General features: G+C 40.6%; 1 protein-coding gene across 2 annotated transcripts in view; it reads right to left on the minus strand.

Annotated features, from left to right (window-relative positions):
- LRP2 (LDL receptor related protein 2) overlaps nucleotides 1–17,432 on the minus strand; it is a 201,900-nt gene that overhangs the window by 139,786 nt on the left and 44,682 nt on the right. For both annotated transcript variants that reach the window (XM_032355866.1, XM_032355865.1), the window contains exons 4-7: nucleotides 15,226–15,342; nucleotides 2,234–2,344; nucleotides 1,788–1,901; nucleotides 283–399 (exon numbers count right to left, since the gene is read on the minus strand). In XM_032355866.1, coding sequence (XP_032211757.1) covers nucleotides 283–399; nucleotides 1,788–1,901; nucleotides 2,234–2,344; nucleotides 15,226–15,342 — 459 coding nt within the window. The remainder of the gene's footprint in view (nucleotides 1–282; nucleotides 400–1,787; nucleotides 1,902–2,233; nucleotides 2,345–15,225; nucleotides 15,343–17,432) is intronic.

Here is a 17,432-nt window from a genome sequence, read left to right on the forward strand (position 1 = left end):
CAAGTTCTGGAAAACACTTTAAGAAAATGCTTTTCAGGGATGCCTGGGTAGCTCAGTTGGTTAAATGTCTACCTTCTGCTCAGGTCATGATCCCAGAGTCCTGGGATCAAGGCTTCTTGCTCAGAGGGGAGCCTGCTTCTCCCTCTTCCTGCCACTCCTCCTGCTTGTGCTTTCTCCCTCTCTCTCTCTCTCTTTCTCTCTCTGACAAATAAGTAATACTTTTAAAAAAGAGGCAGAGAGAGAAAAAGAAAATGCTTTTCAGTCAGAATCTCTCCTCCTTACCGCATCCGTTTTCATCGCTGTTATCCTTACAGTCGTTCTCTCCGTCACAAACCGCATTTTGACTAATGCAGTAGCCGCTGTGGCAAGTGAACTGGTTGCCTCTGCAGGTCTCATAGCCTGGAAAGAAACAACAGCTGCACTCCAAAGACAAAAACTGCTTGGGAAAAATCAAAGAGTTCACCTCACGGACTAAACTTCTGTCAAGTATCTTGACAGAAAGATGTGGGAAAGAAAAGGGGGAGGAGAAGGACAAAGAAGGGGAGAAAAGGAAGAAAACATAACAGCACCTGTGGGTCGAGGAAATAAACTCAGGTGCCTATCTATGCTCTTCTCAAGATCACAAACAAGGTGGTCTGCTGTAGGCTGACACAAGAGCGCAGACTGGTAAACGTGCCTCAGGCATGGCGATGCCCAGCGCGCCCTTACTTTATCACAAGCAGTGAACTGCTATCCACAACCAAATGCTTCTGAGTCACCCGTTCCATGTTGTCACATTCTAATACTCTCACTGAAAAAAGCCCAGGGGCCAGAAGGGAAATCAGGCATGGCTCATAAAAAGTTAAGAGTGATGTTGAAAATATTTAACAAGACAGAGGTGCCAATCAATCAAAACGGGTGTGGTGACAAATCATAATATACTAGTAAATAAATGACCACAAAAAGGTGCCAACTAATTTTGTGAAATTAGTAAAACTCTCTCACAGAGACTTCAAACTACGGATTCCAGCAAAGTGAGTCCAGAGCTGGCAACAGTGAGAGGTGGGCTGCATTGCAGGCAACGACTTGCGGGGGAAAAAAGTTGGGTCAGAGTTAAAAAGCAGAGGCAACGAAAGCCATCTGTACCCACACTGACTTGCCTATCCCTCCCATTTCAGTGTGCTAAGAAATTTCAAAGTAGGGACGCCTGGGTGGCTCAGTTGGTTAAGCAGCTGCCTTCGGCTCAGGTCATGATCCCGGCGTCCTGGGATCGAGTCCCACATCGGGTTCCTTGCTCGTCAGGGAGCCTGCTTCTCCCTCTGCCTCTGCCTGCCATTCTGTCTGCCTGTGCTCGCTCTCTCTCTGATAAATAAATAAAATAAATTAAAAAAAAAAAAAAAGAAATTTCAAAGTAAAGGGGAGAGCTGGGACCACATATCTTAGGGAACTTCCCCTCCCAAGTCCTTCTCTCTCTCTCCTATCAACGTTATCAGACCCATTCCTGAAGTATGGGTAATTTGAGAGCCCAGTGACACAATTCACCCTGTCCCCTTGTGGTCTAAGAGGAAAAAAAAAAAAAGCACACTATCCATCAGCAATCCTTCAACTCTCCACAGACTCTTGGACAATAAAGGAGTCCAGGTCTCGCTTCGCTACTGAAGCTCATGCCACGGGCCCTAAATGATCTTCTGGCTCCAACTGCCATCAGACATAGTGACCCTTTTGTTCAAAAAGAGTAGTACAGTCGTCAGAAAGTAACAACAGGGGGACTCCTAGCAACCCAACCCAGCGTAAGGAAATCACCGTACTACAAGAATGCTCATCGCTGCCATCTTCGCAGTCCAGATAATGGTCGCAGACGTAGGAGTGAGGAAGGCACACCCCACTGTCGCACTGGAACTCGTGGTATGCACATACCTTAGCTGTGTCACACGGGTAGCAAGGGAGAACAGAAAGAGAAGTTCAGTTCCACCGCAGTCATTTCATTTCCCGGGAAGATTTCTATCTCAAGCTTGAAAAGCGATTTTTATTATGCAGCAGCATGCTGGTAAATGTTTAACCACCAATCCTCCAGGAACAAAAAGGCCCTGACTTGGGAGTGTTTGCCAATTTCCATGGTGCAAATACTCCCACCGTGGCTGACTTCAAGCTACCAACATGAATTCACTGAACGCAAATTCGGCAAGAGGCTGTGGAACCTGCCAGCATGAGTAAGCCCCAGCACACCACCGCACGGTCTGTACACATTACTTACTGCAATTGTTTTCATCAGAGAAGTCTCTGCAGTCAACTTTCCCATCACATTTCTGACTGCTGTTATAGCAGGCTCCATTGGCACAAGTGAGCTGTTCACACGTCCTGTAGTCTAAAAGAATGGAAACAGCACACAAATCTTAAATGAAGACACTTCTTCTGCAAACACTTCTTAAGTGATTGCTACATGCGAGACACTGAATGCAGAGCATATAGCGAACCTGACCCTTTTGCAAAATTACAAAGGGGGTGGTATGCTAATGCGGGAAGCAGGGAGTTCTAGGAGAATGCGTAGTGGAGGGAGACTGGAGACCAGGGAAGTCTCCCTGAAGAAGTGACCTATGAGCTCAGAGCTGAGGAATGAGAAGGAATTTAACTTATTTCCAAAGGGAACCTTCTTTTACATAATGCAGATAACATCGCAGGAAGCCAGTGTGCCACCACACGTGCTTTGAGAAATGAAGGGCTGTTTCTTTTGCTAGAGGGCTGTAGAAAGTAAACAGGCTTGTAGGTCAGGAAGGCTGGGACCTGGGGCACCACTTAGTTCCTGTTTATTCTTACTCAAGCTGCTTATCCTCTCGGTGACCACTTCTTTATCCATACATTTGGGTAATTCACTTCACAGGATAGAAGGACCTCAAAAGACCATGAAAAGACCATGTCTCTTAAAGCATTCTCAAAAGCACCAATAACTGTTAGCACATTATACATATATGCTACCAAACAGATGCTTAACTCGGGTTTTCTAAGTGGCAGTGGAAAAATCAGGATGTCCTTTCAAGTCCCACCCCCATGGGTCCCCAGACTTGAAGTGGGTATCTCTCATGATCCCAAATAAAGGCTTCATTCTGTTGGTTGTTTATGTTTCCCCCACCACACATGACATCCTCTAAAGATCTAGGATCCTGTCCTACCCACTTTAGAGTCCCCAAGCCTTAGTGTGGGGAATGGATGCTATTACTCAGGGTACTCTTGAAATGTTAGATACTGTTACTGACTTATCACAGATGAAATTTTCAGTTAAAAAGCTTTCAAAAATATTTTAAGTTCTGCCTTTTATGGTGTTTAACATCCTCCTCCTCACAAATTGATACTTTCTTGGCCCGATTTTCCTTGTCATTCAAGATTGTTCTCATAACGATTCTCATAAATCTTCAAATTCCTCTTTACCTGAGGAAAAGGAAAAGGTCTCAAAAACTAGACAGTACAGTCTCACTTTCAAGGCTCAATTTTGCACTGAAGAACCTACTTTGAGGTTTCACAGACACAGAGGGTAATTTCTTGGACAGTCTCAAAAATGCATTCAAGTAGGAGCAGTGCATAAAAAATTCTGTGCTGAAAATATGTTAAACTTGTACTGTGTTAACTCACACTTTACTAAAAGATGGACTCTCAAATGATACTTTTCCATTTTTTTGTATACTGAAAGAAGCAGCCCAATTATTCTCATCTCCAGAAATTCAACTGGACTGTAAGTGTCTTTAAATACCTAAACTGCCAGTTATATTTAGTCAATCATATATTAAAATGGAATGCATTTAAAAATAGCTGATGAAGATTTTAATTTTTTTCTGAATTTTATTTTTTAAAAGTCCAAGAACCAGCTAGTGCTGAGGGTTATTGCTGTCTTTTCATCACTGAGATGGTATGCATTACAAATGTGCCTTCAAAGGATCACACAACTCTGTTTATGAATTCTCACTTCAAGAGATGCAAGAGACCAGTGGAGTCTGGCCAGCAGTTACCCTCCCCCATGAGCCAGATAGCTCCTAGAGTCAGTATGCTGTCTAGCCTTTAAAGAGCAGAAGCAAGCAGGAGAGAGATCTTAGAAAAAACCATCTTTGCAGTAGGTAAGGTATCTGTGTATAGAGGAAAATTTATTTGAGCGTGGATGGTGACTACCTCATTTGAGGTTATTACGGTAGATACAAAGGATCTGGGACAAATACACGAAGTGGATCACTTGTTCTCCCCATTCTGCTTTTTGAAAGCCAGTGCCATAAAACAGAGAAGGGAAGAACCACAGCAGTATCCAATGACAGGATAAAAGTTTACTGACACGCCTCATTCCCCCCAACAAACGACAAGGCCAGCTTGGTGTCATCAGGGAGAGTATTGTTATGGTCAGAGGTCAGCAGTTAGACACCAGGAATGAGGAGCAAATAGCTTTCTTGTCTCTGTCCACGCTGATAATGAATCTCTTCTCAATCAGCCAAGGAAGGACCTGCCTCAACTCCTACAAGCTTTCTGGTCTCTTCTACGTGTAGTTAACTCAGGTATATGCCCATAGGAAACACTGCATGGAGTTACCTGACTTGACTAAATACTGAAAATATGTGGAACTCTCCAAAGGGTTCACAGAGGAAATGGTTCCACATCATTCACACTAAGCAAAATAAGAAATGAACAGATTCTATTTCCCTCAAAGATTTCTATTACAAAATGGTTAATGAGTTTTCATCTACCCCAGGAAATAAGAAGTCATAATACCTTGGGATTGGGAGATAACTAAAATCTTTTTTGGTTTATTTGCTGAGGAGGTCAGAGTCTAACCTTATAAACCTTTTCCCATGCAGCAAATCCATCAGGTAGGTGAAATGTCCTGCAAGAGTTTAAGTAAAGAGAAGCGCAACAGAAGAGATAATACACACACACACACACACACACACACACACTCCCCCGAGGAACTTGCTCTTCTAAGTTCTGTCTCAATGGAAAGACTGACGGGTAACTATTACTTAGCCCCAGAACTCTAAAGTTTCATCTAAATGCAAGAACACACTTGCTCACACCAGCTCTTCCCTCTCCTTTCCTTACTTTCTCCACATTCCAAATGTACATATTTGTTCCCCCAAGTTGGGAAATTCCCATAAATATACATACAAGACAAATGCTTCAAGAGTTTAAAGATTTTTTTCTCTACTAACGACTTTATTTGGAGCAAGAAAGTTCCATGCCATAATTCTGGTTAGATAACCAAGGAAGACATAGTGACTTGAAGAACTCGTGGACCTTCCAGAATGGAAATCATTCACAGCAAAGCAAGATATAAATATTAACACTACTTCTCTATTATCTTGGCAAGAAGTCTTTAAATACATTCTATGCTCAGAACTCGGCAAAACGGCCAAAAAGCATATAGAAAAGAAGACAAAGTGATTACAAAGAAAGGGAAGGCATCTAGAAGGCAGATTATGAAACTTAAGCCAAGATTTAAAGGAAAACCAGAAATTACTGATAAGTCCTGCTTGAGATACCCGAGACTTTTCAAGGTCCTAGCCTCATCCTTTTAAGTTACTCCAGGTCTAAGGAGCGCTAATCCTGTGAAAGAATGATTTGCCAAAAAAAGTTTGCCAGTGTGGCAACCAGCACTTACCTGCAGGTACTAGCCACAAAAATAAGCAATGATAATAACAGTCATCAATAATTGAAAACTATGTGCCAGAAATTTGTCTAAGTACTCGGTGTATATGAACCCCTTTCATCCTTATAACGGCCCTTTGAGGTGGGTACTATTACACTCATTTTATAGATTTTATATACGTGTCTTTCTGAGGTTAAGTAATTTTAAAAAGTTCTGGCAACCAGTAAATTGGAGAGTCAGAATTCAAATTCAGGCAATCTGGTTACACAATGCATGTAAAAAAAAAAAAAAAAAAAAAAGTTACAGAAACAAAAGGAAATTGAATGTAAGGAAATAGAAACTCTTAAAAAAAAAAATGTAGCTTAAAAAGAAAGAGAAATAACGCAAGAGAAAAAAAGTTTTCCCTTCTTCCATTTAGTTTCCCATTCCACTTTCGGGGTCTGGAGAGGTGAGACCAACTTGGATTTATGCTATAGTCTACAAAGGACTTTAGTCTGGTATGGTCTAGGAATTCCGTGAACCTCTCTGCTGGGAAACAGAGCTTTCTGGGAGGACGAGAACAAACGAGAGAGTCAGTACCAAAAAACAGACCACAAAATAGCAGGGGATCCACTCTAGCCCCTCCCAGTCAAATTCAAGTCCCTGAAGTGAGTGCCATCACAGACTAGCACCAAGGAACTATAGTAATATACAAGAGAACAAGAGTAAAGCATCTTTCAAGAGAAAAGTCTCTTCCCAAAAATAATTTTGAATGGCTTTCAGTTAAAGGCATAGACATAGTAAGATTTATAAAATGGAAATAGCCATTCAGCACCTTAGGAACAAAAAGCAAACACAGTCATCCCAAGGGCTACAATAATTGGACTAACAGCAAGGATAGATTACGCCACTTTGAGGAACCCAAGCCAAAAAAAGGAAACGCATTAAGTTATCTAGTTTTCCTTACCCTGCTTTCTTTGAACTGCTGGGTCTTAAGTCCCAAATCCCTATCTCCTCTCTATCCACAGGGACCTGATTTACACCGAAATTAGAAATGTGCCTCAGAGGCACATTCTGCAAAGATTTTGAACTACACTACCTCCTCCTTCCCATGCACAGAACTACCACCCAAATCTGCAAAGACTTATGTAGTTCTAAATTCTTTTTTTTTTTTTTAATTTACTTATTTGACAGACAGAGATCACAAGCAGGCAGAGAGGCAGGCAGAAAGAGAGGAGGAAGCAGGCTCCCTGCTGAGCAGAGAGCCCGATGCGGGACTCTAGATCATGACCTGGGCCAAAGGCAGAGGCTTTAACTCACTGAGCCACCCAGGTGCACCTATAGTTCTAAATTCTTAAAAAAATAATAAAAATCTCACTTTAGCCCTAATGTAAGAGCGACTGAGCAACAAGATGGATGGAAAATTGTGTACCATACCCTCCAAGGAATAGGGCAAAGAAGTATGGTGTCTTCTCATGGGTGAGCGAATGTTTATAATGTGCACCAGACTTAGTGGTACTGGTTCTAGAAAGGAACTATGAGGCTGTGGGTTTTCATTCGGGGTACACAACAGCTATCTCTTCCCTATGTTACCTGCATGACTCATCTGGGCAGAACGAACAAGCAAATTTGAACAGGAGGAAGACTACCTGCCCCACGGACTTATGAGGGTGGCCACTTTGAAACCATAACCAGAAATGGTGTGGCTCAATCAGGGAAATACAAATCCAAACCACAGTGAGCTATCACCTCATACCAGTCAGAATGACTAAAATTAACAAGTCAGGAAATAATGGACGTTGGAGAGGATGTGGAGAAAGGGGACCCTTCCTACACCGTTGGTGGAAATGCAAACTGGTGCAGCCACTCTGGAGAAAAGTATGGAGGTTCCTCAAAAAGTTGAAAATAGAGCTACCCTACAACCTAGCAATTGTACTCCTGAGTATTTATTCTAAAGATACAAATGTAGTGATCCGAAGGGACATGTGCACCCAAATGTTTATAGCAGCAATGTCCACAATAGCCAAACTATGTAAAGAACCTGGATGTCCATCAACAGATGAACGGATAAAGAAGATGTGGTATATATCTACAATGGAATACTATGCAGCCATCAAAAACAACAAAAATCTTGCTATTTGCAAGGACAAGGATGGAACTAGATGGTATTACGCTAAGCAAAATAAGTCAATCAGAGAAAGAAAATTATCATGTGATCTCCCTGATATGAGGAAGCTGAGAGGCAGAGCAGGGGGTTGGGGGTTTGGGGGGGTAGGAAAGGAAAAAAATGGAACAAGATGGGATTGGGAGGAACACAAACCATAAGAGACTCTTAATCTCACAACTAACTAAGAGTTGCTGGGAGGTGGGGAGGTAGGGATAGGGTGGCTGGGTTATGGACTTTGGGGAGGGTATGTGCTATGTGAGTGCTGTGAAATGTGTAAGCCTGACGATTCACAGACCTGTATCCCTGGGGCAAATAATGCATTGTATGTTAATTAAAAAAAAAAAAAAAGAAAAGAAAAAGAAAGAAAGAAAGAAAAAGAAATGGTGTGGCTCAGTTCTCCTACCAGGAACCCGGTTCCAGATAAGATTAGGACTCACTGGCAAATCATTGCTGGGTGAAAGCCACTGTGCTAAAAGCCAGTTATCCTACAGAGCACTACCTTCCTTTTCAACAGGATTTCATTCTACCCAACATATATTTATTGAAGTCCACCTTCCTTGACACTTTGCTAAGAACTGGCTGAAGAGGTAAGTATGAGTGAAGCAGAAATTCCCACAGCTTTTTAAAAAATGTTCTATTCAACAAATAATTAGTGCACGCCTACAGGAGTACGAGGTCCCAGAGAAGTGACGAACTGCATCAAATCCCTGCTCTCATGGAACCAACATTTTCTCTGGGAGAGTGGAAGGACAGACATTAAAATAAATGTTCCATAGAGAAAAATGTTACGGAAATACAGCAGGGCAGAATGATAAGCATGACAAGGGAGTCCCTCTCTGATAAGGTGAGGGTTTCACAGGAGCCCCTAGGGTTAGTGAAGCGAAGGTCACTGGTGGCAAAGGTGCATTGCCAGGAATGCGTTCAGGAGACTGGTGGCCAAGGGCTGTTTTCAGTGAGTCCAAGAAAGAAAAAGGAGAGGAAACGGGAAACAGGGATATTAAAGACAACTCTATGGAACTTGGTTATACAAGGGGGCAAAGAAGTTGGGCAACAGCTGAGAGGGGCCTTAGGGTCTCTGAATAAACAATGTGCTTGTATGATGGGGATCTAAACAGGAAATTTCTGTTTCCTGAAGGTTTCTGGGCTCTGACTTCTACCTGAACTGTAAGAACACTAGAAAGGTACATGTGGGACATGATATGATAGATAAGACAGGGTCAGTCTCCCTGCTTCTGCTTTCTCACCTGCGGTACAGAGAGGACAAGTGGGAGCAAGGCTTCCTGGGCAGCATAAATGTGTAACTGAGTTTGAGGAAAAGCACATTCTTCACAAGCCATCCTGGTCCACAGAATGACTCTTTATTCCTCTGTTTCCCCGGCTGGAGTTTTCAGCAATTAGATATATAAAGGCAAATGTTTGAATTCTAAAGAACAGAAAGTCAATAGAAATAAAACTTCACAGACAAAGCAGCCCTAGTTGCAGGCAGACCAAATACTGCTGATTACCAGCAAGAAAGCCTTCATTGTTAACAGGGATTTTATTTACCCTTTCTCTGGCATTCCTAAGTATCAAAAGAGAAGGACTGCAAACCAGTGATAATTAGCTATAGTTTTACTCACACCAAAATCACTCTAATGTGGTACTTGATAAAAGCAAAATAATCTCTTCGCTTAACTGGAAGAAACTGTACAATTTTTGAGCAACCGAAAGTCACTGCAATATATTAACTGAATGACCCATAATTGCTGCATTGTTCTGATGTTTATCTTGGACTCCGCATGAGTGGTTTTTCCTTGATGCTAATCCCATTAGAAGTAAAATGGACTGCAATTTTGAATCTCCTGTTGTTTGGGGGAAAAAATTAATTGACAAGCTATTTAATAGTAGGGGCCATTTTATAGATGGCTGGACTGAAGTATAAAATAACTTGGGGAAAATGAACTTTTACCTGTTTCACAGCTTTTTATAATATATATGTACACACACACCCATACACATCTACACATTCAGAAATAGTTCTCAAACAGGAGAATAACTGAAAATATCCTATGCATTTAGGACAGAGCAGACAAAAAGATCACACGTAATAAAGGCAGCTTTCATACGACCCAAAATTTATCTCAAGGATAATCTTTTCAGAGGGATCTCACTATGCTTGCCCTCCTGGCAGTCTCACCCATTCTCTTCCTTCCCATCCCCCTACCTCTCTGAGAGAGCTCTTACACACTCCTCTTTGTTCTGTTCAAGGAATGCCTACGACAGACACAAGGTGCTCTATGCTGGAGCTCAAGGTCTTGATCTTAGAAGCTTGAAAGGGTAGGCACCATAACCTAGGGGTCTGATCTGACAGGCAGGACTATGAACGATAGGGTCAAGCTTCCTGATCCTTTCAAGTATTGGGGGAAAAGAATTAAGTCCTTCTTTGGAGTTTTTCCAACACCATTCCTATATTTAAGTGGTTTCTAGATGGCTAATATATTTAGACCCCTTCCTATAGACAACCTAATTTCTGAACAATAGAAAAATAAAGTCACCCTCATAGGCTGATCGTACATTCGTGTACCAGTAATGATCCCCATGTATCAGGACACAGAAACAACAGAATAAGTGTCATGTCTCACAAAAATGATGGATTGACTAATCCATCATATTCTAACATTCCAATTTAAAACTAATAAACAGGTGCTAGATACCTGAAGGGATGTTTAAAATAGCTAAGTATCTCTATGACCAAAGGCGTCTTAACAACCATCCTCAATGGCTGAGTTAGACATTATGTGCCTCCCAGTGGAAATATGTGTCTATATTCAAAGTATTTCTGCCCCTCCACACAGAGAGAGAGAGAGGGAGAAATCTTTGCATTTTCAAGCCTCTAAACCAATGTTACTTTCAGCTGGAGCAGTGGTGGGAGATTTAGCTCCCAGAAGACATTTAGCCTTGTCTGGAGACATTTTTGATTGTCATAAATGGGAGGGCTGCTGGTTTCTAGTGGACAGAAGACAGCGTTACGGTTATACATTATACAATGTGTTAGACACCGCCCGGTGGTAAAGAATTATCTGGCCCCTATGCCACGGGCAACAAGGCTGACAAACCTTGCTCTAGATCTAGCTACCAATTTCCAAAAAATATAAGGGACAGATAAACATGTTCAAGGACATCAAGGGTTGCAATGAGCAAACCCCAGACTGTGGGAAACTCAGGACAAGTAGCTTGTTTTTTTCAACAAAAACATTGCAAGGAGTTAAAAACAGAAACGGAAGGCAAACTTTCAAGTCTAAAGACAGCAACTAACTCCCATGCATAAATTTTATTTGGACTTTGATTTAAAATACTGTAAAAAATAACAAGCCACTGGGGAAATTTTAAGAATTAATTATTTTAAAGAACAGTTGTTAACTTTTAGGTATGGTCATGAGATTGTCATGTTATGCTAGGTTTTCGTCCGTATGTTTTGGAGATAAATCATCATTTAAAGATAAAATTAAGGTGATTTGTGAGAACTGCTTCAAAATAATGGGGAGAAGAATAGAGAGTTTTATAAGACAAAATTAGCTAAGAGTTGGTAACTGATATAACTTGAGTGATGAGTACAAAGGAGTTGATCTTACAATTCACCCTGCTTTTGATTTTGTTTAAAACCTTCCAAAATAAAAAGCTTTCAACAGTAATTCAGGCAAAAATACTCTGTAAACTCCCATTACTAAAGAAAGTATTACAAAAGCATGAGCATAGGGTTTACACCTAGGTTAAAAGCCTGGCTCCTCCACACTTGATTCTTGACAATCTTTATAATCTCTGTAAAAGAGATGGTCATCACACCCACCTTGTGGTATTAATGTAAAAATTGTACAAAACAGGGACTGGTGCCCAGTGCATGGCAATTCCCCTCCCCATTTTCCACAAGTGTTCCGAACAAAGAGGGAAAACAAAATGAGGCCAATCTGTCTCTCTATATTAGCACTTTCTAAAGACTTTGACCCAGGCCATTCATTTCTTTCTTGTCCCAAACTGGCTGTGGCCAGGAAATCAAAGCACAAAGAAGTATGAAAATTCTTTTCTTAATTTCCTGATTGGTTAGACTTTTTTTGGTATTCCTGCATAAGTAACACATAGTGATAAATAAACAAGGCGAAGAGAAATAGGAAAGAATATTTCATTATAAAACCCATTTACATGTGTCAGATTCATCTCAGGGTTATGAGCCCTGAAGGATTCATGACTTGTAGGATTCTAGGAGCAATTAACTATCATCTAAATCTGGCTCTCTTTCCTTAATAACAAATCCTTGTTTCACCTATTCCTTGTACTTAAAAAAACAAATAAAAACTTGATTAAAAATTCCTGCTCAGATATTTTATAAAGCTCACTCACTTCCTTTTCTTCATTCATTTCTATACCAGCTGCTGGCATACTCATACACTGCCAGCTTTTTTCTGGAAGGTCTATTGGCAAAGCCGTGGGGCAGTTGTACTGGTGACTTTAGACTTGGCTGCAGGGTGTTCACATGGAATAAATCCAAACAGTCTGTTTCAGCTGCCTTTTATTTTCCCCAAAGTAGTATTTCCTTCATTCCCATTGCATTTCCAATAAAGCACTCATTTTTATCCACTTGTAAATTAGGGATAAAGACACAGACTGTTGGCTTGTGGCACAGCCTCTGGTTCTCTCTTAAACTTGCACAAGCTAGAACTTTCTCCTTTTGTAAATAAAGTCCTTCATGAAAAGCGATCACCAGACTTGGAACCAGAAGCTGGATTTAGCCCTAGCACTGCCAAACATTGTACAACCTTGAACGAGCCATTCTGCTCTTCTCAGTCTCCGTTTCTTTATTTGTGAGAGTATACTAACACCTGCCCTATTGTCCTCATTGAGGAACCTAATTAAGAATAATAACCAAAATTCATATAACACTTAGCAGTTTATAAAATACTATAAAATATGTGAACCATCGCTATTTTTTTTTAAAGATTTTGTTTTTATTTTATTTCACAGACAGAGATTACAAGTAGGCAGAGAGGCAGGCAGAGAGAGAGAGGAGGAAGCAGGCTCCCAACTGAGCAGAGAGCCTGATGCGGGGTTTGATCCCAGGACCCTGGGATCATGACCCAAGCCGAAGGCAGAGGCTTTAACGCACTGAGCCACCCAGGCACCCCAACTATTATTAATCAAAAATAATTTTTTCACTTGCCACAATGAAGAACCTATTGTTTGCTTTACAAAGTACTGAGAGGCCTTGACTCATGGACTTGTTATTTTGTGACATCCAGACAGACACTACCATCTCTATAACAGCCAGTACTAAGTCTAAATTTTCAAAGTGAAAAGGTGCGGGGAGGCACCTGGGTGGCTCAGTGGGTTAAACCTCTGCCTTCGGCTCAGGTCATGATCTCAGGGTCCTGGCATGGAGCCCCTGTCAGACTCTCTGCTCCATGGGGAGCCTGCTTCCCCCTCTCTCTCTGCCTGCCTTTCTGCCTGTGTGTGATTTCTCTCTCTGTCAAATAAATAAAAGCTTAAAAAGGAAGGAAGGAAGGAAGGAAGGAAAAAAGAAAAGAGACCTGGGGCGCCTCGGTGGCTCCATTGTTAAGCACCTGCCTTCAGCTTAGGTCAGCTTAGATCCCAGGGTCCTGGGATCGAGCCCCGCATTGGGCTCCTTACTCAGCAGGAAGCCTGCTTCTCCCTCTCCTACTCCCCGTTTGTGTTCCCTCTCTTGCAGTCTCTCTCTCTCGGTCAAATAAATAAAAAAAAAATCTTAAAAAAAGAAAAGAGACCCAAATTAGAGGCAACATAATCTCCTTCCGAGAGAACATTTAAGTTGGAAATTATACAACTGTACCAGCAATTCTGCTGGGAAATGGAGACACAAAGACAAATTGCACAGTGTCCTCTCAAAGGAAAATAGACTCAAAGAAAGAAAGCATGAAGGAGAACAGGTGTTTCTTAAACTGCTCCGTGTGCTGGGGTGCCTGGGTGGCTCAGCTGATTAAGTGACTGCCTTCAACTCAGATCATAATCCCTGCTCAGCGGGGAGTCTGCCTCTACCCCTCCCCACTCCTCCTAGTGCTCTCTCTCTCACTCACTCACTCTCTCTGTCTCAATAAATAAAATCTTTAAAAAAGTAAAATAAAATAAAATGCACTCTGTGATAATGATGTGGATCCAACATGAATCTGGACCTGTTTGGACCCAGACCTTTCCTTTTCACATATACTAGTATTTCTTCCATGAAGAGTACAGTTTGAACAGTATAGTGGAATGATTTGCTCATAACCAGTTTATGTTAGCTCCCACCCAAGGGCATAGCACCTGACTGAGAAATGGAACAAAATATACAGAAGATGGTCTTCTCATCAAGAAACTTAAAATAAACCATTTGAACCAAAGGAAGAAATTTAGGAACAGGCCAGAAAACTAAATCAAATCAAAATGACCAAACAGTAGAGGAGGTGTCCCGTAAGAATGAATTAAAACTAAAATCTCAGTGGGAGACATAATAACTAAGAAGTTTGTGATCAAGTTTTCTAAGGTACACAAAGTCTAGCCACTGATTACTGGAATACCAAATATTAAGACAACTCCTTAAGCTTGAAGCACAAATTTAAGAGCAAAAGAAAGTACTCAGCTCATGGTAAACTTATGAAATGCAGCCTGTCAAATGAAATTCAGGGAAAAAATGCATAAAAACTCAAGGGAGTTCTGGATAAACTCGTAAGTGACATGTTTGCAAGGGCTTTTAAGCAAAACTAGGTATGTCTGAAGCTAAAGACACAGATGGACCACAGGACTGATGGACCTCGATTAGACTGACTACAGGTCTACTGACACAGTAGAATCATTTCTATATTCTTGTAATCTAACAATTCCACATCTCAAGAGGGACAGATTACTCCTTACTTAAAATTTTTAAGATGTTCACGGTACACCATGACTGCATTCTTGTATTTTGGTTATGGTAAAAATCTCAACATTAGACCATAGAATACTGGGATTTCTATGCCTTATCTTGTGGTGATCAGCTGCAAACTGATGTAATAAGCCGCCAATGGAGAAAGCCATTTTCAAAATGTAACTGTTTTCCAAACTGAAAAATTGCTGAGTCCGTAAGAGCAGAAAAATTAATGAGACGTTTTACCCAGAAATTCACCATCATAATTTTTTTAAAAACCCAAACTGACAAAACTGAATCTTATATTCAATGTATTCGGTGACCTCTCAGGATTCTATGTTAATGTTAAAAGTCCCTTACTTCAAAAAAATACAGAAATTTGATGTGCTAAGGCAGGACACACTTAGAATGTCTTGCTAAAAATAGCCTCCTATCAGAAGATCACCTCTAATCCACAAAAGAATCTGCCAAGAGATTTCAATAACAAGAGGCATATTGTAGGCATTTCTGTCCATCAACAAATCTAACAAATTGATTAAAATGCCAAAGGGACAAAGGGGGAAAGCAAATACAGTGCAAAGACTGAAAGGGACTCACGGCAGTCTTTCTCGTCAGTTCCATCTGAGCAGTCTGTGACGTGGTCGCACCTGTATTCGTTTGGGATACATTCACCATCGGAGCATGTAATTTGATGGCTTGAGCATGTTCTCCCAGCTGTGAAAGGGAAAAGATATTACTTTATAATTACTGCCAAAGACAGACCAATCCACTGACATTTACCAAAGATGAGTGAGGAAATGTGAAAGCAAAGGCAGGAGAATATATTGAGCATAAAATTCATAAGCTCAGAAAGCAGGTTACCCAGCTACACCAAGGTAGATAGCTCACAATGCAAAAGTAAAGGTATCATCAGGATACTATTAAAACGCTCGCAGAATTGGGGCACCTGGGTAGCTCAGTTGGTCGAGCATCTAACTCTTGATTCTGGCTCAGGTCATGATCTCAGACTCCTGAAACTGAGCCCCAGAGCAGGGACTCCATACTCAGAGGGCACACTCAGAGGGGAGTTTGTTTCTCTCCTTCTCCCTTTTTCTCCCCCGCCCCCCACCGCCCACTCGGGCTCACCCATGCATACATGTGCTCTATCTCGCTCTCGTTCTCACTCTTTCTAAAATACATAAATAAAATCTTTTAAAAAAAAATGCTCATGGAATCCCATCAACACTTAGGCATGTTAGTGTAGACAATTATATTATCAACATGTGTTGAGAATACAATGATCTATAAGATAAAAGGAATGAAAAAATTTTGCATATATACGTAGGAGCTGGGGATCAGTAAGATTCCCCACTAAAACACTGAAATACTTGTTTAAACAAAAAGGATATATGCCAAAGGGCTATAACAGTGATTATTTCTGAGTGATAAAAATATGGGTGATTTTTTTCTTTAGAGTTCTCTCTACTCTTTAGAACTCTTTAGAGTACTAAAAATCTCTTTAGTACTCTTTAGAGTACTTTAGTAGTCTTTAGAGTACTTTCTACATTGAAGGTGTATCACTTCTATAAACAACTTTAACTAGCCTGTTTTTATCCTATGTTGATCACACTAAGCAAAAGCAAGTCATCGGTAGTTTAACAAATTTGCCTCTGGATAAAACAGATCCCATCTAAGGAATGGAGTCTACAAGCATCATGTGAATGCTGTTCTGTAAGCCCAGGGCAGGAATTATCATGGGATTTGGGGAATGGGGAAAATGTGTTCCACTGAAAAAAAATTACAATCATCGAATGGAAGAAAAATTTTTTCCCCTGAATTTTTACAGAGTTTCCTATACTTCTAAAGAGAAATGCTACTCAAGTTCAGCAAAATTTGTTTCTCTGAAAAAAAAATTTGGTTTTCTGGTGAAATTAAGCATGTGTTAAGTGGTATGCCATCATCTAACTCTAAGAAAAACCTTTCTAAAAGACAGGTGGAGGGGACGCCTGGGTGGCTCAGTTGGTTAAGCAGCTGCCTTCGGCTCAGGTCATGATCTCAGCATCCTGGGATCGAGTCCCACATCGGGCTCCTTGCTCCGCAGGGAGCCTGCTTCTCCCTCTGACTCTGCCTTCCACTCTGTCTGCCTGTGCTCGCTCTCGCTCGCTCTCTGACAAATAAATAAATAAAATCTTTAAAAAAGAAATAATAAAAAATAAAAAAATAAAAGACAGGTGGATAATCAATCACAGCTTTAGAGTTGATACTTGAAGATTCAAACATATAAAGGTTACCATGTGATAAGTAAGACATTAAAAACTATCCATAATTAGCACCCTTTCCCACGCTTAACTGATTATACCTTTCATGTCATTTCATTCCTTCTTTGTTTAATAAAATTAGTTCATTATAAATTGTTATGTAATTCTTTAATAGCAAACAAGATTTTTTCTAGTCAATTTCTGACACTTTGACAGTATGATTTCGTATTTTCTCCCAGTACCTTGTATTAATAAAATTAGGATGGAACAACTTTTCTAGAAGTCACTTGAATATCTGAATTCTGCCCCGAGTAGACACAATTTTATCTAAGTAAGGCTAAAAGATTAATACTTCCTCATAAAATGCCCCTATAATACTTAAGTGTATATTGCCAATTTCCACATAAAATTAAAGAACTTTTTTTACTCCCAAACAGCTTTTCAAACAAAATATGAAGAAAAACTAAATCAAGTGCCAATATTATTTTAAGTCTCCTGGCTTTCTTCTTAAACTGAAGCCCAAAGTAATTCTATACTTTGTGCTTACACTTTCAAGGGTAAGTTTAG

Source organism: Mustela erminea, chromosome 8 (genome assembly GCF_009829155.1).
Source record: "Mustela erminea isolate mMusErm1 chromosome 8, mMusErm1.Pri, whole genome shotgun sequence".
Taxonomy (NCBI): Eukaryota; Metazoa; Chordata; class Mammalia; order Carnivora; family Mustelidae; genus Mustela; species Mustela erminea.